At 43.2% G+C, this 20708-nt stretch overlaps 1 protein-coding gene across 1 annotated transcript in view; it reads right to left on the bottom strand.

Annotated features, from left to right (window-relative positions):
- The window catches only part of kmt2cb (lysine (K)-specific methyltransferase 2Cb), a 72333-nt gene that overhangs the window by 32012 nt on the left and 19613 nt on the right, over positions 1–20708 (bottom strand). Inside the window, exons 8-25 of the mRNA XM_079651033.1 lie at positions 20451–20613; positions 16661–16832; positions 15123–15237; positions 13135–13310; positions 12580–12932; positions 9488–9565; positions 8135–8847; positions 6456–6578; positions 5114–5230; positions 3565–3669; positions 3016–3120; positions 2718–2899; positions 2114–2278; positions 1899–2005; positions 1694–1765; positions 1350–1562; positions 461–580; positions 57–182 (exon numbers count right to left, since the gene is read on the bottom strand). Of these exons, the coding sequence (XP_079507159.1) occupies positions 57–182; positions 461–580; positions 1350–1562; positions 1694–1765; positions 1899–2005; positions 2114–2278; positions 2718–2899; positions 3016–3120; positions 3565–3669; positions 5114–5230; positions 6456–6578; positions 8135–8847; positions 9488–9565; positions 12580–12932; positions 13135–13310; positions 15123–15237; positions 16661–16832; positions 20451–20613 (3205 nt within the window). The remainder of the gene's footprint in view (positions 1–56; positions 183–460; positions 581–1349; positions 1563–1693; positions 1766–1898; positions 2006–2113; positions 2279–2717; positions 2900–3015; positions 3121–3564; positions 3670–5113; positions 5231–6455; positions 6579–8134; positions 8848–9487; positions 9566–12579; positions 12933–13134; positions 13311–15122; positions 15238–16660; positions 16833–20450; positions 20614–20708) is intronic.

The raw sequence follows: 20708 nt of genomic DNA, 5'->3' as shown, positions 1-20708 counted from the left end.
AAAAACATTGTATACAATTTAATACAGGTGCGAGTAGATATGACGGGTGTACACACCCTCATCTTTTCCAAAGGTATTCTCTGACACGGAGCCAGTGGAATCCTTTCTGCTCAGGGATCGTTTGGCTTTGCCTGGACCTTGACCTGGACGGCTCCTCTGGCGGACCATGAACCCACCAATGCCTTGAAAGGAGAAGTTACATTTTATTATTATCAATAAATCAAAACCTATATTCAGAAAAAAATTGATAATTTAGATGATATGATTTGTATGACGTTTCATTGTAATGGTTCTATTAATTGTCTAGTGCATTTAGCATGAAGGCTCAGAAAAGCATCATGGAGCCCTGTGTACATCAGAGGCCCTGAGATGGCATTGCTTTGCTACATCTACAGCGTCGGGCATGTACTGCACCATTTTACGCTTCAGAGGAGCTGTCTCCTTCAATCAGGTGCCCTACCCGGCCGGTACGGTTTCCTCTTCCTCTTCTTGCTGCCGTCGGCCCCCTTGGAGTCCTCTTCTGCTGGCTCTCTCTCCATGCTGGAGTCAGACTTCGCCTCGCAATCTAGGAGCTCCGCCTCTACATGAGGGAGAGAGCATTGATGATGAGTGACAGCCCTGCGGCAGAGAACCCCCCCACCAGGCTCCTCCACACAGCCACTAGTCTACTCTATCTGAACTTTACACAGTGGCATGACATTAGCCTGATTGAAATTAAAATCACCAGTTTGACTATTATGGACCTTCATTTCAGTCAGATTTTTATTTTATTTTTATAAATGGCCAGCTATATTTTGACTTTAACTTATAAATGTATGTGGCTGGATTATGAAACTCTTTTTTAAATGAATTGCTATTGATTAAATAAAGCATGAAACCATTTTTGTTTATCTTATGCATTTTTTTTAAAAACACACTTTGAAGGATAAATGCAATAATCATTTGATGTATTTGTAAAGCAAAGGAAAATGTGCTACTAGCAGTTTCAAGTAATTCATTTTGCAATGACAGTAAATGTCAGCACGTGTTCTGTACTGAGCTAATTCACATTTTATCTGTCTATCATTGAAGTCAAATCTTATTCAAAATGTCCTTCAATCTCCAGCAATATAGAACAAAAGGGAATCTGTGATGCAGAAAACATTCTGTTAATGAAACTTGTCAAACATATCAGAATTGGATAGGCTTCAAATCATTTTAAGTGTAAACTTTGCAGACATAAAATTATGAACAACTTTAAAAGTCAAACTAATAGAAAAAAAGCTAATGCTGATTTTCCAGGTCACTTCTGAACTGAAGGCCACTAACAGGCACTCTGAAAGAAGAAGCTTGTGCGACGAGACAAGTACCTCTGTTTTCCTCGATGTCTTCATCACGAGAGAGCTCTGAGAGGGGGTCTACAGCAGCCTGAAGCACCGCCACACTATTCTGGTTAATAATCTTTAGCTTCAGTTTAGGCTTGGGTTTCCTGCGCCGTGACGCTGTAGCAGACAAGCTCTGGAGCTGGCAAAGCCCCGACTCTGTCAAACAAACACCATCCTGGGTGTAGGTCCTCGACAGATCTGAGAAAAAAAAAACATAGCTAGAATGAGCATTTACTGTAGAATCTAAAGTAAAATCCTCCTCATTTAGAGAAAGATATTTTCTTTATGTTGCCATTTATGATCTATTCATTTTGTATCTCTGGACTTACCCATTTCTTTAGCCTTTGTGACAATCTGCGTCATAAGTACAGGCTCAATGGTGTCTCTGGCCTTGGTCACAACTGCAGCAGCACAGGACACAAAAGTCGTTAAAATCAGCAGGAAAGGGAGGATCAAATGTCAATAGTTGTCTATTCACCATCTTGCAGAAGCACACACACAAGAACACATTTCGAGAAATCACTGTGCTCAAACCTTTAGTGTTTTTGAAAGAGCGGCACATCGTGCAGTCGAAGCAACTGTCTGCAGCTTTTTCTACATCATCGTCTGAATGGAGACCCTGACAGGATGCATGGAACCATCTGCGGAGAGAAGAGAAAGGTTTAATAAGAAGAACCAATTATCTGAACAAAAAACTTAGTAGGGATCAGCTCTCCTGAGCCGACAGTATTGGTAGAAACTCTGCACACCTGTCACATTGGCGACATTGCACAATCACGGTGCCTTCACTGTAGTCCAGCAGGCAGATGGGGCATGTTGCAAGGCTGGCACAGGGGGCACACTGAGTGTAATTATTCTGCCACTCACACCTTAGGCCCGGGGTGGTGGCGCCACACTGGGTGCAGGACACACACCTGCAGGAGACAGGGAGGACAGAGGTCATTCTACACAGGTCACTTCAAAGAGGTTAACACAGATTAACTGTGCAACAAAAACCTTGCCTTCTCATTTCACTGTCCACATGCTTTACATATGGAATTATATCGTGGTCATTTCAATGTCAAAAGTATCTCTGAATTCACTTACCCTACATAAAAGTAATCAAGATATATGCTTTAAATGTCTTTTCTATTGTTGAAAAAGTACAGTTTCTTTTGTTTATTTTCAAACTGAGATCCATAAAAAAGGTATTAATAAGATATATATTCCCCGTAACTCCTTACTATAACAATCAAAAACAGATTAAACAACATGTATTATTTTTTCATTATTTTAGTCAACTTAACACAAAATCAATTCTAATTTGAATGTTGTTAAATGACGCTCGTTTGACACTAATTCTGCCGCACTGACCATTTGCACTTCCAGCTGTCCTTGGGCACGTTCTGCAGTGGAGGGTCTAGGCAGTAAGTGTGATAGCTGATGTCACAGTCGTCACACAGCAGCAAGCGGCCAGGATCTGTGGCCTGACCACAGGCTTCACACACAGTACACTCCAGACAACGCCAGCCTTTACTCAGCACCACCTTGTTGAACTGTAAAAATAACAATATAGGCTTTATATGCAGATTTGTGAATGATAGGATGGTTTTTCAGTGCTATGTTCTTACTAAACTGTGTGTGTGATGTAAAAACTCAACGGTAACTGTACCTTTATGCCAACACAGAACGGATGATAACACTGGCCACACTGAGCGCAGGCCAAAAGACGGCCCTCTGCACCAAGGCCAAAACTCCCACACACCACACACATGTCCTAGAAGGAAATAAAAAATCATCAGTTTAGAAAATCTAATTCTCACCATTTTTGTGTTGTATTATAGAAGAGTTATTTTCTACAATACAGAAGTATGACCTCTGAATTTCTATGCCACACTGCCAATTCATAGTAACATCTGTCCTTAATATTCCCATGAATGTTGGACTGTAACCATCAGTAAGTTATTGTTCACAAAATACAAGGAAGGTAGAAAGTAAGAAGCAATAACATTTAAATATGATCCTGTGTTACATAATCGACTGCATTACCTGAAGGCAGTTGGCAGTATTGTCACAAGAATTAATGATCTCCGGTGGGAGAATTCTTTAAGCACAGATTTACTTTTAGACCGACTAAGTGAATGGAGGAATTCCCTCACGTGGATTCAAAATGAAATATATCAGCAACACATGTACAGTAAGTATTAAATAAATAGAACACCTGTTTGAGCGTGAAACTGTCATTGCTGGAAAATATGACCACTGTGTTATGCATGGCATTCTCCTCCTCATCCTTGACTGGGTATGGTGTTTCTATTGTGGTGATCTGAAAATCAGGGAGTAAAATACACAAATGAAACAAAAATAACAGTGTGATGATGACAGAGGCAGTTAAGTTGTTTTTCACTCTAAAATGCACAGACGTAAGTGTTATGACTCATTTGCACATAATTGGAATAATCCTATATCAGCTTTATGACTGCCACCAAATAGTCAACTAAGCGTTAGTCGACAATTAAACTCATTTATCTAGTCTATTATTCAAAGGAAAAAAACATTAACATCTGGGCGCTGCTGCAGTCGGCCGAAAGACCCCTCACACTTCATTCAGAGCTGTGCCTGGTCATTAAGGTCCTTTTGTTGGTCAGGAAATCCAAAGTATTCGATCTTTTGAGCTTGGATAAGACAAGCCACACAAGGTGACATGCAAACAGCGCAGACAGAAAGTTGCCTCTGTATCCACACCATATAGGAGCGCATTGTCCAGAGAGCTGGCTTCATAATAAAACAGGGAACATTATTTCTGCCCTACAACTGAAACCATTTTGTGAGAAAACATTTATAAATAATATTAATAATCATAATATATCAAACGTACGGCGAATAGTCAACTAGTCGCCTGAATTGACTACTTTTGGTTGTCTAGAAAAATCTTTATTTGAGGGCAGCCCTAATCAGTATGACGGTGTATTAGGGCTGCACGATATTGGAAAAAACTGCCATTTCCCCCCCCCTGCGATATATATTGCGATATGAAAACATACAGGAATTGAAGAAAAGACCGTTTTTTCCCCCGCAAACCATCCTTTCTTGACCTTTGATGCTATACAATTGGTATTTTTTTAACTATATTTAACCGGATGAAGGATTTTAGTCACGGACGTCTGGATCTTAAGTTATCAGAGCAACAAGCTGAGCTAGCTCGGTTAGCAGCGCCGAACTGCCCTGGAGAAACATATGAAACGACTTTATTCAGTGTTTTTACATTTAATCACCCGGTCCGTTTGCTTTGGAGATTTGATTGTGATTGGTGGTTTGCTGTGCATGCAGAGCCTGCATGTCACTCACTCAAGTACCCCTGACATGAGAGCCGCGCAAGTTTTCCTTTTGTAGCAAGCAGCAAAATAATTGTAACATGACGTGTTTGAGTTCATTTGCTTACGTTTTTAAAAATGTTTAATGTTTTAATTCGCACGTCCACGCGATATGCATGGGCGCATATCACGATTATCGTCACGACACGATATATCGTGCAGCCCTAGTGTGTATCATTTCTGACCGTCGAGACGTCATTTGGAGGTATAGAAGAAATTGCCCTCAGGCGATGTGCCTCTAACATACATTAAATAACGAAAGGGTTTCTCTGTCGTTATCATTAATGTTGCTTACACCATATCATCCATGTTTTCAGCTGGAGGGGAAAACAAATACTGTTTTGCATACAATGTAATATTTGGCAAACATGTTCCGGCCTCGCACAGCGCACATACCCCAGGGTTCATTCCGGGACTCACTCCATTCTTGCCTCTGGCCCGTCCACGTCCTGCTCTGCCTGACAGACCAGCCCCTCGGGGCCGCCTCCTCCCAGGGAAGCCTGAGCCTCGACCCTGTGGAGGAAAGACAATTCAGAAAATCTGCAGCACGGTACATAAGGAGTACATAGCACAGGAACCAGGACCACTCCCCATCGTACGAACTGAAAGGAGCAGAAGCAGAAATGTGTTTCTCTCTCACAGGCTGATTCATAGTCGGCTCAGTAGAAAACCGAGATTAAAAAAATCTGAAAAGCTTTGTATATATTCTTGAATATACAACAGGCAGAGCATTATGTTGTTTCGGTCGTATGAGTGTAAGAGGCTGCTGCAAGTCAAATGTGAAGGATAAGTGTTTTGAATGTTTTATATTATAATGGCCTTGAAAAAATACCTTTATTTAATTTTTTACATCTGTTATATTTGCACATCAAACAAAAATAAAACCATCAACATGATTCCTGATTTTTTGGGGAAATAACTCGAGAGCTACACTCGATTTTCTACTAGACGGCCAGCAAGTGGGAGAGTTGTGAAAAGGCCTCTGAACTGTTGTTCTAGCAATGCGAGATCCACTGTGCCTTTGGCCCAGTTCCAACACGAGGCCTGACGCTAATTATGACTGTCAAACTTAAGTCTGACTGAATCTTCCACCTCCTGCCCCCAAAAGCCCTTCTCAGTTACCCCATATTTGACACTGATCCCAAAAGCAGGCCCCTCCCTTCCACTGCACCCCCCGACACACTCACTGTTCAATGGTGTTTAACCTGGACTGAACCCCTGCTGCAGTGCACAAATTAAATCACAGTAATGCCCCCAACCATGGCAACCAACTAACACAAAGCTTTTACAAATTAAAAATCAGGGAAGACAAAATGTATAAATTAACATTTAAACAGAATTAAGAAAAGATGGAAATGCAGAGAATGGCTCGAAGAGAGGAAACGGTTAAACATTGCTTCAATTTTAGAAATGATAAGTCATATTTAGACTTGGCAACGTCTTATTACACCACACCTTTGATGTCTCAATTCAGCAAAAATGGCAAAAAAAAGCAAAAGCAATTTTCAATATAGCGATATGCGTCGGTTTAAATTCATAAAGTCATTAGCCTAGTTATTGGTCTATGGTCTTATTGGTCCTCTTCTCAATGCACGCTGGTGGTAATGGTTGGTGTAGGCTAGGATATACATCACAGTGACATTCAGGAACACTCGGGGAGAGCGTGTGTCACTCGGGTAAACAGAGGGCTGACGGAGGGCAGCTGCTACCCTGCCATCTCTGCTGAGCCAGTATTTACCACTCTGATGCTCCAGCTGGGGCTGCCAGAGGACTGCCTGGTCTTTGGGACGTCCCACCCCTCTTGCTGGTCTGGCGACCAGGACAAGGGAGAGCTCACACTGCTATGGGGGCTCCATGCACCCTAAGGTAAGGGGGGGCGGGTGAGAGAGTGAGAGAGAGGAAGAGAGGAGGGCGACAAAATGCAGCAACTTAAAAACAAAGCCAGCGAGGAAACAAAACATACAAAGAAAGATGTTAGAGAGATGTGGGGAGCTTTTAATGTGGCCAATGGGAATTACTCAATAGACATTTATATGCAGGGCTACAGTATTAGAAAGCATCCGATGTGCCAAAACATAAACAGGAGACATTATTAGATTACAAGCCTATTAAAGCCAATCCATAGAGCTTTTCATGCAAATGCATTTAACAGGCATGTTTCTAAGACTCTTTGTCAAGGCGAATATGGAGAGCACAATTGTGTTAGTTGCATTTCACACAGCATTATTTGCCAGGCTATCACGGCATCATACAGCAGGAGAGAGGCCCTGCATCCTCTCTCCATGACAACAGTGTACGTTTGGCGTGTTGACAAAACAAGAGGGACTGCGTTAGCACAGCAGCACATGAGACAAAAGCACGCTGGACTAAAGAGAAGCAACATTCACATTTTCCCAGGCGTTATGTAATAAATGAGTTTCAGCCATATGTTTATTTAAGAGATGGGATATATCTAGGGGGGAAAACACATTTTGCAAACCAAATTAATCTATCTTAACCAGCATCATTCATAATACATTATAGCCACGGGTGTGATTCTATTCCCATTATAACGTGTCTGAGAGAGTCCGCATTCAGTGTCTCGAATATGATCCATTTGTTTTAGCGACAGGGGATTCAATAATTTGTTACAGTCAACAATACAATTGATTGTGCAATATGGAGACATCAGAATGGAAATGATCACTGAAACTTGTGATTTCAAATAACGCAGTTTGTAACATGGACATGAGATGAACATGGGTAACGATGAAAAAGCCACCGAGATGTGTTGAGGACTCTTAGGGAAGGTGTTTCAGCAAACATCATTCCTAGAAATAATTGAAAATTCCTCCAAGCTTTGCATGAACACTGTGGTTGACTCCACTTCCCCTCAGTCTCCTCCTGTTATGCTTGCATAATGTGCTGCAAGGTATAACTTGACTGAGATTCTGAGATTTCTTTTTGTAATAACCATTAGGGCTGCTCAATTAAAAATCGTATTTTAAATCGCGATTCCGATTATGGCTTGCAATGATTACGAAAACAACGTAATCGAATAAAACAAATATCTTTTTATTATTATTACTTTTTTTTTTTTTTTTAAATAAATGTTTTTTTTGTTTGTTTTTTCAGTTTAAATATACTTAAAGTTCAGGGTAATCAACTGTTCACATTTTTTTCTCCAATAAATGGATGTTTTCAAAGTCAATGAATAATCGCATTTAATAATCGCAATTGCAATTATTGACCCAAATAATCGAGATTATGATTTTTGCCATAATCGAGCAGCACTAATAACCGTATAAGCTGCTTCCAACCCAGTCCAAGAAAACAGTATCCACCACCAGAAAGAAGAACATGCAGGACACTTACACACAAGTCATTTCATATGAGACTACACAGTGGTCCTTTGTGACATGATATCAAAGTTCCTACCTGTTTCACCCGTGGCCTCCCAGGAGAAAACTTCCTCTTTGTGATGGCTGGTTTCCCCATTCCAATCTTAGGGGTGAGTGGTATGAGGGTGGTGGTGGTGGGTATTACACAGCTGTGGTCACCCATTGAAGCTACGATCTGGGTATGGGGTAGTTCTCTGGGAGATGTCCCTCGAGCCAGAGGGGACGAGTGGCAAGGAGAGGAAACCATTTCCACCAACCTTTCCACAGATGTCTTGAGTGGTTTGTCCTCTGAAGGCAGGCCGGGAAAGGACAGATTGCTCTCCAGTGTAGTGTACATCTCTTCTGGTGTACTAGAGGCTGAGGGCTCAACAGTCTCTGCCATGTGAAAAACACCCTCCGTCCTCTCCTTGTTAAGTTCTTCTGAAGCAGATTCCAGGAACGAAGCCCTGACTACATCCATACTCGAAGGCTGAAGTAGCGAGACTACCATTGGTTGGTCCGTGAAAGGTACTGATGCAGTACTCGGTTCTTTGGTGGTTGAGATGATGGCCTTAAAATCCTTTGTGCTGGGGTCGGCCATGCCCTCCTCGGAGCAGGCCTCTGTCTTTGCTGGTTTGATTTGTAACGTGGCGCCCTGTGTCTGTAGTGCCTCCATAGAGAGCAGGGCTGGAAAAGACTCCTGGCTGGGAGTCTGTGAAGACGAAGGACTCTCTGAAGATGTAAGCGGGGTCCTCGCTGCTGGTTCTGTCTCTGTTGGATGAGATACACAGCGGTCAGAATATTTGGATTGAAGATAGTAGTTATGCTAATTGTTACAAATGACTTGCATTACTAAAAGAAGTGTTAGTCATTCATGTAAATGACGGGTGACGGTGTTCTGGGCTTTGTCTAATTTTACCTGTAACAATGTTTAGATATGAATGAACAATTATTAGAATGATACAGCTATATTGTAATAAGGCCAACGGAAATGTTCAAATGGCAGTAAACATAATCGTTAAAGTTGAAATGTGTAATACTTTTATATAAAATATTGTCATTGCCATGTTTTTGAGATGTCTAGGCCCACACATCATATTCTAAAGACTTAAGAGATATCTTTGTTTGACAGATTTCACAGATCCCATCAAATATCCTACCATTCTCATTTTAATGTTTTTTCAATTAAAAGTGGAATAATGATGTATGAAGTATCATTCCCTCTCATTTTGCAAATCATATTGCAGTGGAAATAGCCGCAGTAAAAAAAGCGTTCATACCTTGTTTACTTTGCATTTTAACAGCTGTTTCTCTCAGTTTATTCTCACCAACTCAATATTTACTACAACAATCACGGCTACATTAATGCGAATCGATATGATATTCCACAAAGCAGACTGGCTGTACAAACCTTGTTTGAATTCTGTTAGGATTTTGTAGGAAGACGGTTCAGTAACCTGCTCCTCAACGTCTGCTCCCACTGAGACTTCTAAAAGACAGAAGATTCATTGTCAAAAACATTATACACAAAGAAATTGATATATGTTCATTAATAAAAAGAAAACAGACAAAGTAGTAAGGGAATAAAGAAAGTGGGCCGTAGGGAAATGCAGTTTGAAGGCAAACTAATAAAAGAAAATACCTTTTTCTGCTTGAATTAATTCTCTCAACCAGTTATTTCAAGCCTAATGGTGACCCAACAAGAATATACAATGATGTGTATTCCTAAATCGAGGAAACTGTGCTCGCAATTTGGAAAACAACTAAACCACTAGATTCTTGTTTTACAGATTATTGGTTATTCTGAGCCAATATAAAGAAAAGGGATTTCTATATGGTCCAATGTAAATACAAGGATATTAGTAAATGGCACAGATCAGATTGAATATTGCATTAGCCTTGAACATTATGTGACACACAAAGGAATGACTTCGGAGTAACAAGCAGATACACTGTTTATAAAGAACACGAGACAAGCCTTTCTAGCTTCATATGCTATTTTAGTGCTATTCTTGTGTCTTCTACCCTCTCTATCCATTTGGTTTTGAAGCATTTCCTATCCTCTCCTTCCATTTGGTTTTGTATTAAAGACATCAATGCATTTAACTAGTCTTGTATGAATGGAACTAGTCATTGCTGGCTATCAGGCATCCACACACTGAGCCAATATTCTGCCAGACAGCCCCTGACCGTACAGATAGCCTAGTCTTAACGAAGCACCCACCATTTCAATCCACAAGTTCCCATGTCACACTGATCCTGACACACACATGCACCTGCTAAGCATCTCTGCCAGGAAAGGGAGTAACCATGACAACCAACATCCCAGGGTCTGTGTGCTCTGGGCTCATGACTGTGCAGCTTGCAGGTGCTCATCCGGTGCCGATGCCAGAAAGTCAATTAGGAGATGGGCCTCCAACCATCTCCAGCCTTCAACTATTGACCAAGCTGAACACACATTCTCATTCATATTAACACCCCGCTTCCTATATCTCCTACAGTGAATAAGGTGATGGTTGAGATAAATACACGGCTTTGATTAATGCAGCAGAGGCTTTAAGTCGGGTCTAACTTGCAGTCCCAGAATGGATCTGACAGCATCTGTCACTTGAGTCACGGTAAGCCCGCAGTTAAACCCTCAATGCTGGCGAAACCTGGCAGGTGATAAACAGCTCTGGTTAAGGACTTTAATTACATCTGCACATAGTTAGCAGAATATCCATGATCAAGCATAACAAAGCCAACAATTAGGTAAAAACTAATATCCGAGTACATTTAGCACAGTATGTATACCCTCTTTTATTCAGGGCAGGGTTATTGATTACGTCGCAAAAATAAAAGGAACATTTTACCCGTTTTTCGAATAGGCTTCAAGGCATAATCCAAAATGTTATTTTCCAGCATAGAGAGCATCATGATATTTAAAAGAAAAGCAGGTACAACTTGTCCTGTTTTAAAGTGCTCAACATAAACCTCCTAAAGCTTCTTAAATCCATACACAGATCACTCAACCGGTCTTTAAAACCACCGTGGGGAGAAGCATCTCCTTGCCAGCTAAATCCAATGATGAAGCAGTTCATTGCCACAGGAAAAGGCTGGTAACAAGAGAGTGCATGCAGCACAGTGCAAAGAAGATGTGTGAGTAGTCATGAATGAGCCAGCTTAGCTCAGAGGCAGGTTTGCAGGCAGGAGATCTAATAACATCTCCATCATGGTGCTCCTAACCATTCTCTGCTGCCAGTGGAGTCTGCCGTCTAGACTGAGAGTGGGCAACGCAGCTACCACTGGCAACCCCAGCTCACCGTTAATTTGTCTGATACTCCACTCCACTGCTGGCAGAACACACAGAGAGGAGATGCAGCTCTGTCCTTTAACAAGCGGGTACCAGAATCATGTCAGTCAGAGTGTTAGTACAGCTTGCACCACAATGAATCACAGATGTTGCGAATTAGCGGTTTTTACTCGGGTAATGGTGCTTATTCTACTAAATGGCATTAAGATAGATTATCTTAAGTTTGAGTCATGTCCCAGGTGTACACATGGATCCTGAATTTAAAACAATATGGCTATTTCAAGACAGGTTAGGTTAGGTTCATCCCATTAAGTTACAATCTAAGGGACTGAATGGAAAATATGTTGTTCTTTGATTTTTTGTCAAACACACAGATGTTCCTGGAAAGCATGCACAAAGCGATATGACATCAGAGACAGTCAGAGAGCCTTTACAGCGCTCCCTTTATTAAGTAGTATTAACAAGTCTCTAGTTTGAGGTTAATGAAGACAAACTGCAAGTGAAATGTATGTTGTGGTATGAGCAGCCAACCGCTCAACCAAGTGCCCATTCAGTCCTCATGTAGCACAATGCAGTTTCACTTAGCTATGCATCAAAGTAAAATTATAAAATCAGTAGTGCCCTTAAGTATCAATTCCTCATTGTCAAGCAGCACAGCCCGAGGAGACAGCCGGGAGAAACAAAGTACTTCTGATTTTCAAAACACAGTTACTAAAACAAAGGAGTGGCTTTAATCTGTTGCTATTCAGACACCATCTGGTTATTGGGGAATCTTCAGAAAGTCCTCCACATAAAAGAGACCGCTTCTCTCTGGTCTTACTCCAAACAACTCTCAATCCTTTCATCTGAAACAACTGCTACTTTCAAAACGTCATCAGCTCAGCGCTGACACTACACCCAATTTCGTGGTAGCCTGGCCAAAACGTTCAACTGCTCTTGCATGGCTAGAGACTGAATGGATGATCCCTCAACTACAAAGATTAGCTTTACATTTCAATCACCTGGTGCTTGTGTGTATAATGTTGCATAATCAAAATAGTTGCATTCCTTGGCTTGTCCTTGCCATAACAAGTCATGATTAATATGCTGATAAAAGAGACACGATTCTCAAGAGGGGCACTTGGGCATGGATGGAAATAAAGAGAACAAGGAAAGGTCAGAGCAGTTATTTTCCTGTGTTCAATCGAAACTTTTTGGAAACAAAGGCCTACCAGGCTTCTGGGCTGACGTGGCCAGCTTCTCCTCCTGGACGGTAGCCTGATCAGGCTCTGGATCCGAGTGCAATGGAACAGCAAGTAATTCCGGTTTGGGGTCATTGTGCATTTCAGGAGACCGCGCAGTGCCAGGTTCTAGGTCTGTGTGCTTTAGAGCCAGCTGTAGACCAGTCTCAGAGTCTGTGTGCATGGAGGCTGGCTGAGGGCTGAGCTCTGGGCCGGTGTCCATATCCTCTGCCTGTAGCGTCTGCTCTGCAGCAGGACACTTGCAGTTGGAACAAACATAGTCCTCTCTGGGTTGGATGTCTGTTTGGCCTGAGTTCTGACGCTCGCACTCCAGGTGTAGCCATCTGAAAAGGTGTGCAAAGGAATTTATGGGATTGTTCAAAAGGGATCTCTGGGAAATCCTAACATTTGAGATATTACAGTCGTTTTCAGATTGTTAATAAATATAACCACAGAAGATAACATTTTTTCTAGGAAACAAAACAATGATAAAAAAACAAAAATATTGCATGCCAAATATTTAAGTTAAAAAGAAAGGTTTCTTACCTTTTACAAGTTTGGCAGAAGAGTAAGTCTTTGTGATGCTCAGGGTCCAGGATGCAGGCACACATTGAACAGCACAGAGCCGGGTCCTGGTTTTGGACGCAGTTCTCACACAGCAGGCTGGTGTGGTGCCACTGCCCGCTGGTTCGTGTTCCACATTGGATGCAGACTCTGCAGTTCTGAGGAGCAAAGGAGGCGCTCTTACCAATATGAAATGTAATGCCTTTCAGACTCAATATGGTGTTTCTGCTATATAGATTTGGCACTTAAGTCATTGGATGGGAAACGAGTATGGAACCTGTCCAGGGCCCAAAGCGAATGAGAGTATATTTAAGACCATGAATCTTTGCCAGCTACATTTATGAGGTAGAGCTCAGAAATTGGACTAAAGGATAATATCAATATTTTTGGGCCCTGGTGAAATGGATTTACAAGGCAGCTTTATAATCAGACGGATCATTTGGACTGACCAGTTTTCAAATGGCTGCCAAAAAAAATAAAACTTTAAAAAACATTGGCAACAAATGAATATGGTTCTGGCAACAGAGCAGCAACAATCAGCCAAGTAGTGTTACAAATGGCCGACACTTGAGATCAAAGTGGGCTGCCAATAATCAAAACACATAAATTCACTTTTTATGTCTTACATATCTTTGGATTATTTGTTTATGAATGGATCAGTATCAGTTATACTGTGCCCATTTCACTTTATTTCCCACAGCAAGCAAATTCCCACTGCTTTAAAAAAAACAAAAAAAACACTGCAACAGTGAGCACTGAGTGGAACATAGAAATAGATAACAGCCAGCCTTTTTTAGATATCCATACTCACTGCTTTGAATACAAAAATAAGGTTCATTTGGCCACAGATAGGCTACCAACATGTTTGACAAAGCCTTCATTCCACAACTGTCTACACACTTTTTTTTTCACCTACAAAACTGCATAATGCAGTATAAAGAAGGGCATAAATAAAAAGGAAAAACATTTGTTTTATTAAACCTTTCAAACATAAATAATTAGGTTTATACGTTTTTAAGTAGGTAGTAAGATACTCTATATATCATGCATCTACAATCGTTGAATATCATATAACAGAGAATGGATAGTGCTTGTTAGTTACTCAATTTTAAAGCAACATTTGACTTGTTCCCCTTATTTTTCCACAAGACATTGTCATAACAATTGTTCATGAAATGTGCACCAGCACTACCCTCAGTGTTTTCATGGCAATATCGTGACTTTGCAGCTTAGTAAACTAGCCAGCCACTCGGCCTGAGTGCGTTTTGTCTCAAGCACAGCCTGCCATTCTAGTGCTCATATACGATAGTGGAATATGTCAGGGAATTCAAGCTGAAACAATGACTAATTCTTCATTGATAGGACTCCAGTTAGATGATTGCACTGCATCAAAAGAAACTACCATGCAAGTGGGGACAGGGGTTAGTGGCAGGCGCCCAGAAGAAGCCACTGCCAAGGATGTGAGTGGGCTGTGTTCCTCCCGTGCTGAGTCACATAGAGAAGCCGAGTGTGAAGATCTTTCATCACCTGCTGGCTCTATTGCGGCAGCCTCATCCCACCGCTGCAGAAAACTGGTTGGTGTTAACCAGCCGTTTGAGTGACACGCACAACATTTACGCTGCTGGAGGACGGGAGGGGCTGCACCGAGGGATGCGTGCGATTAACACACACGCTTTATGAGTGGCCCTGATATTGAAGCCTTTAAAAGATCAGCTGGTGTGAGTCATTTCTTAACCACAGGAAGCGCAAATACAAACCATCGAAGAGTCATATTGTGGTGTGGGGTGGACATTTTTGCTCTGTGCCAGTGCAAAGACTTTTTTTAATGTCCTCAAACGATGGCAATTTTGTGTTGCAGTTTGCAGCAAAGTTTGCACCTTAAACTGTTATATATGTGTTCATACAGCTGTATTCAACCTTATGTTGTAGCCTTTAATAAGTAATCCAGCATCATAAGGAGTCTTTCCTACCTTACATCGCCATCCGTTGGTGGGAAGCGTGTCTATAGCAGGTTGCAGACAGAAGGTATGGTAGCCTTTGTCACACATGTCACACACCAGCATTTTAGTGTCCTCTCCTGGGTTCCTACAACAAAAAGGGAAGGTTGTTTGAAATGGGTCAGCATTGGACTTTGATCAACTGCACATTAAACGGGAAAAAAAACTAGGCAGAATGTAATGTACTGTAGTCCTACACATGGTCATAGTTGTCATCATAAGGGGATTTTCAGTTGAGCATTTTCTCTTGATTGTTTTCCAAGCCAGGTTACAGTACGTTAGGTGCATTCTTTGAAACCTCATCCTTTGTTTAAACTGATATTTTGGAAAATACCAAGTCAATTTGTTATCATGTTAATGACTGATTGAATGCCATGTCTAATTATGTGCTTTTTCTTCTAAATATTTAGAAAATGGATGAAGAATTTGGGGGATTTCTTGTCAACACTTAAATATTGTACATTAAATTAAATTAAATACAATAGCCATTTCCAATTAAAAATACAACTTTTAGCCGGACCATATAAAAGATGCTAAACGGATACACATGATGATGCCTGCAGCAATGTGTAGAAAAGGACATGTGATAAGTTGCTCTGTGTTGCATCCAATGCCAAAGCGATTGCCTCTGGAGAACATTAAGTAACCTTGTTATACATTGAGCTGCTAAGGTTTTATTTATTTTTTATCTCAGTATTATGTTCACCTGTAATATAAAATCATTATATAGCCAACCATGAAATGCTAAAGGTGGAAAATGTAGCTTGTTTACAGAACGAAAACCGGGATGATTTATTGTTGCACACTAGAATTGTAAATGCAATACTGTATTGCCGTAGTTTTTAAAACAAAGTAAGAAATAATTGTATGCAAAAATATTACTCCAGCTGATATACTGTGGCTCGGTGTGTGGGGGGTGCTACATCTCTAATTGTAGGGTTGGTCGTGAGTAAGGCTGAAAATGTAGTTGTTAAAAAAAGAAAAGAAAATGTGAGTGTTAAGAAACACAAAAATGGCATTGGATACATTCCAATGATTTGTACTTCTTTAAATACAGGTCACTATAAGACTATGCTGTATACAGCCAATTATCTGTTGGGTTTCCAAACCTAAACCATTCAAACAGAGACTATTTAAAGCCATTCCATTAATCACAGTTTGTGACAATAAAGTCATCTTAAAAAATACTATGCTGCCTACTGCAGTGGTAACATGGAGTTAGGGTTCTATGTAAATACCAAACAGAAAGCTCAATGGACAATGTTCACCTAAGGCAAACAGGCCGGGTTGCTAGTAGAGCTGTTTAAATAAGGTCAAAAGTTACAAGACTGAGCTTCAGGATACAACATCCAGTTAGCTCCTCACAAACCACAGCGGTAAACAAAGCAGCAGTAAACACCATGCCTGGGAGCTAATGAGAAAATCTGTAAAAAGTAAAGAGACTGAAAATATATAGAGAGGATAAAATCTGTCTGAGACATTTTATTTTGGCAGAAGAGAAGGTCACTCACTTGCATGTCTGGCAGATTTTGCACTCAGGGCATTGCCAACCTGCCTTCCTTAGAGGGGTCACGGCCATGTCCAGGCACATCCCGTGGTAATGCTGACCGCAACTGGTGCAGAAGAGCTGGTCCAGTAGGTCCCCTGGGCTATCACACAGCGCGCAATTTACATCATCTACAACTGTGGGCAGAAAATAGAAAGCAAAGAAATTCAAGACAGGAAAAAAGGGACACCATTTTTGTATTAGACAGTACAGTTGATTTACAATGTGATTTTGTCGACTTCAATTATTTAGCTATAGCTGTATGTATTCAATACAACGATAGCTACGGCTGTAACTACGGTTCTATGAGTACCGGATGACCGCCAGAGGCGGTGCTTTAAGCACTGGCTATGTCCATCGCGCGCATGCGCAGCTCGAGTACCAATAACAACAAAGTCACCTGTGACCCACGTGACACCGGCTATATCAGCCGGTGTCGTCAGAGGATCTGTTCCCAGAATCTTCTCGCGAGCACACAAGAATTCTGAGTGACAGGAAACTCTGGCGGTCATCCGGGACTCATAGAACCGTAGTTACAGCCGTAACTATCGTTCTATTTCGTCCCTAATGACCGCCAGAGGCGGTGCTTTAAGCACTGGATGACTTATACCAACAATGTCATGAAGAATCCAAGCCCTTGCTCACAACTGGAAGCAGCGGAGCTCGGCAAAAGGACCACGCCCAAAGAATGGGGAGTGGCAACATTGACCTGATGACAACTGGAGAATGTGCCAGAAGACGCCCACGACGCCGCGGCGCAGATGGTCTCCAGGTGCACCACCCTCAGGGCAGCCCAAGATGTTGAGATGCTCCTTGTAGAGTGGCATCTCAGCCCGATGGCAGGGGGCGGCCACTGGCCCCGTAAGCCTTTGAGATGGTATCGACAACCCAGTGGGGCAGCCACTGGTTAGAGGGCATAACCTCCTTTGGTGCCGCCAGGGCAAAATCAAGAGTTGCTCCCACTGCCGTATACAGGCAGTAGCCTTGATATTGCCCTTTGGGCACCCCCATGGCACAGCAACTTCGACGTGTCGTACTCCTGAATGTCAAGCGTGCCAGCTGGGCAGGCTGATTGAAGTGGGTTTGTGGAAGGACCCCGGGCAGGAATGCCACATTTGCCCAAAGGGCAACGCCTGAGAGTCCCACCTCGGGCATGTATCGTTTATGGATAGGCCCTGCCCCTCCAGCGTGACAGAGAGTGGAGGCAATGCTGCGACACCCTGACTTCCCTGTGCCACTTGGCGTCCAAGTGAAGGCTGTTCAGCCACATCTGCATGGGGCGCAACGACAGTGGGCCTAAGGGCCCAGCGGCCGAGGCAGCCGCCAGTCTGCCCAAGGGCCGGAGGAACTGAATATAAGGCACCATCTTGCCCGGCCCACGTGGAAGTAGGCATCCCTCAAGTCCACGGTTGAGAACCACTCCACCTGTGCATGTGCAGTGGTCAGCATATAGAATGGCAGCACCTTCAGGAATCTGTTGATTCCTCTGAGGTCCAAGATCGGGCGAAATACGCCGACTTTCTTGCTCACGAGAAAGTAAGAGGAGTAGAACCCCCTGGGCTAAACAGAGGGTCTTACCGGCTCGACTGCGTCCTTGGACAGAAGGACGGACAACTCTTGGGCCAGAGCTAGGGCCCCTGCCGGATCGCTGACGACTGTCAATTAGACCCAGCCAAAGGCTAGGGGCCGGAGCTGCGGTCCGTACCCCTGGGTTAAGGTGAAAACCACCCAAGGGCCGGAACTACAGACCGCCCAGTAACCGAGCTGCTGCTGGGAAAGCAGCCGACGACCGCCCCCGGGATTTCAGGGCCCAGCCCCCCGGCCCCTGGAGCCCCTTGGGGGGCGCCGGTAAGGCTCTGGGGCCTGAGGCCGCCTGGAAGGCGGGTGACCTGGGGCACGAAAGTCATTGGGAGGCGGTTGAGTGGGCCGCTAAGACCTCTGCAGACCACCCCTGTAATCCGGCGGAAAAACAAGGCAGTTCCGCGTCTCCCAGGAGCTGGGGCGAGAACACTGCCTTCACTGGTTGAGTTAGAGACGAATGCCAGATGCATCGTAACCGGGAGCGGGTGCGGGAACACAGCCTTCACCAGCTACCTGCTTAACGGAAAAACCAGGCAGTTCAGCGTCTACCCGGAGCGGGGGCGAAAACACTGCCCTCACTGGTTGAGTTAGAGACGAATACCAGATGCAGCGTAACCGTGAGCGGGTGCGGAAACACAGCCTTCACCGGCTACCTGCTTAACGGAAAAACGAGGCAGTTCAGCTTCTACCAGGAGCGGGGGGCGAGAACTGCCTTCACTGGTTGAGTTAGAGACGAATGCCAGATGCAGCGTAACCGGGAGCGGGTCAAATAACACATGTTTAAGACCAGATAATTAGCTTCTAAAGAAGAGAACAGCACTGAGCCGTAGTTACAGCAGTAACCATGGCCAGTGCTCACACGGCATATAACCATGGTCAGTACTTACACGGCTTAGAACCGTAGTTAGTCGTAACTATTGCCAGAACTTACACAGCATAGAGCCGTAGTTACAGTAGTAACTCTGGCCAGTACTTGCACGGCTTGGAACCGTAGTTACAGTAGTAACTATGGCCAGTACTTACGGCTTAGAACTGTAGTTACAGTAGTAACTATGGCCAGTACTTATACCACCTAGAGCCGTAGTTACGGTATTGACTATGGCAAGTACTTACGCGGCTTGGAACCGTAGTTACAATAGTAACTGTGACCGGTGCCTAAAAGTGTCAGCCAAACGGCTGCCCACTAGATAATATAATATTGGGAGGATGAAATCCTCTTTAATGGCCATACATGCAGAGCACAATGCACACACAGTGAAGATTGTTCTCTGCATATCGTCCTAGTGCTAGGAGTCTAGTTCTAAGAGCAGTAAATATAACGATATAGCGCTACTGCAACCATACCCTGCGTTTACCGGGAGCGGGAGCGAGAGCACTGGACTCACCGGCTGAGTTAAATAATGAAGCTTAACAGTACGTGCAAGGTGTTAGCCAGGCGGCTGCTGCTAACAATCAAGCAACCAAGTCAGAACACAATGTTAAGACCAGATAATTAGCTTCTATGAAATAGAAAGTACTTACCTTACTCTCCATCTAAACGAAAAACGGGTTTAAAATATGACACTCTGGGCTTTCCATACTAAATTGAATGAGGGACGCAACCATAGCTGGGACTCAAATGCTAATGATAGCTCGGGCACAACGCCACAAGCAGAACTTTCAAAAGGTCAACTTTATGGGAGAGGAAGCGGGAACACTGTCGTCACCAGAAAGTCTAAGCCAAACAAAAAATAAGACGGCAATCAGGACAACTTGGCTGGGAGAGGGTGCGGGGACACAGCCATCACCAGCAACAAGCTGACACAAACCTGTCTGTCGAGGCTCTGCACAGCGCACAGCCGGCCACAGCTCCTGGAGGACGCGTTAACGACCCGTAGCTCCGACTGTCAGTCGCGAAGCTCCACGCGGCCAGCTGCTTGCAGAGAAATCCCTCAGATCAAACGTTCAAACCTGAACGCTGTTGTTACAAAAATATAGCCACGGTACTCTCGCGCAGCGAGAAGATGAAAGGAACAGATCCTCTGATGACACCGGCTGATATAGCCGGTGTCACGTGGGTCACAGGTGACTTTGTTGTTATTGGTACTCGAGCTGCGCATGCGCGCGATGGACATAGCCAGTGCTTAAAGCACCGCCTCTGGTGGTCAGTAGGGATGAAATAGAACTCTACTTACATTTGTGAATGGCCAGTTCAATGTGTTCTGGGCAGAGTAGCGAGAGACTCCTGATATCCTGAAATGTCCCAGCTGCCCCCGCACAGGGGAAATGGTAGAGTTGAGCACATCCTTCAGCACAGCACTTAACGGATGCTCCAAGGCGCTTACAGTATGCACAGTGCTGCAGAGAAAGAGAAATAATGTCAAAGATCTCAGAAACTCAAATGCACAAATAATTTTTTCCATCAAGGAGACAAAAAACTCTAATACATGTCC

Source organism: Notothenia rossii (genome assembly GCF_949606895.1).
Source record: "Notothenia rossii genome assembly, chromosome: 9".
Classification (NCBI taxonomy): Eukaryota; Metazoa; Chordata; class Actinopteri; order Perciformes; family Nototheniidae; genus Notothenia; species Notothenia rossii.
The sequence above is the reverse complement of the archived record's forward strand: the minus strand, read 5'-3'. Positions and strand labels throughout refer to the sequence as shown.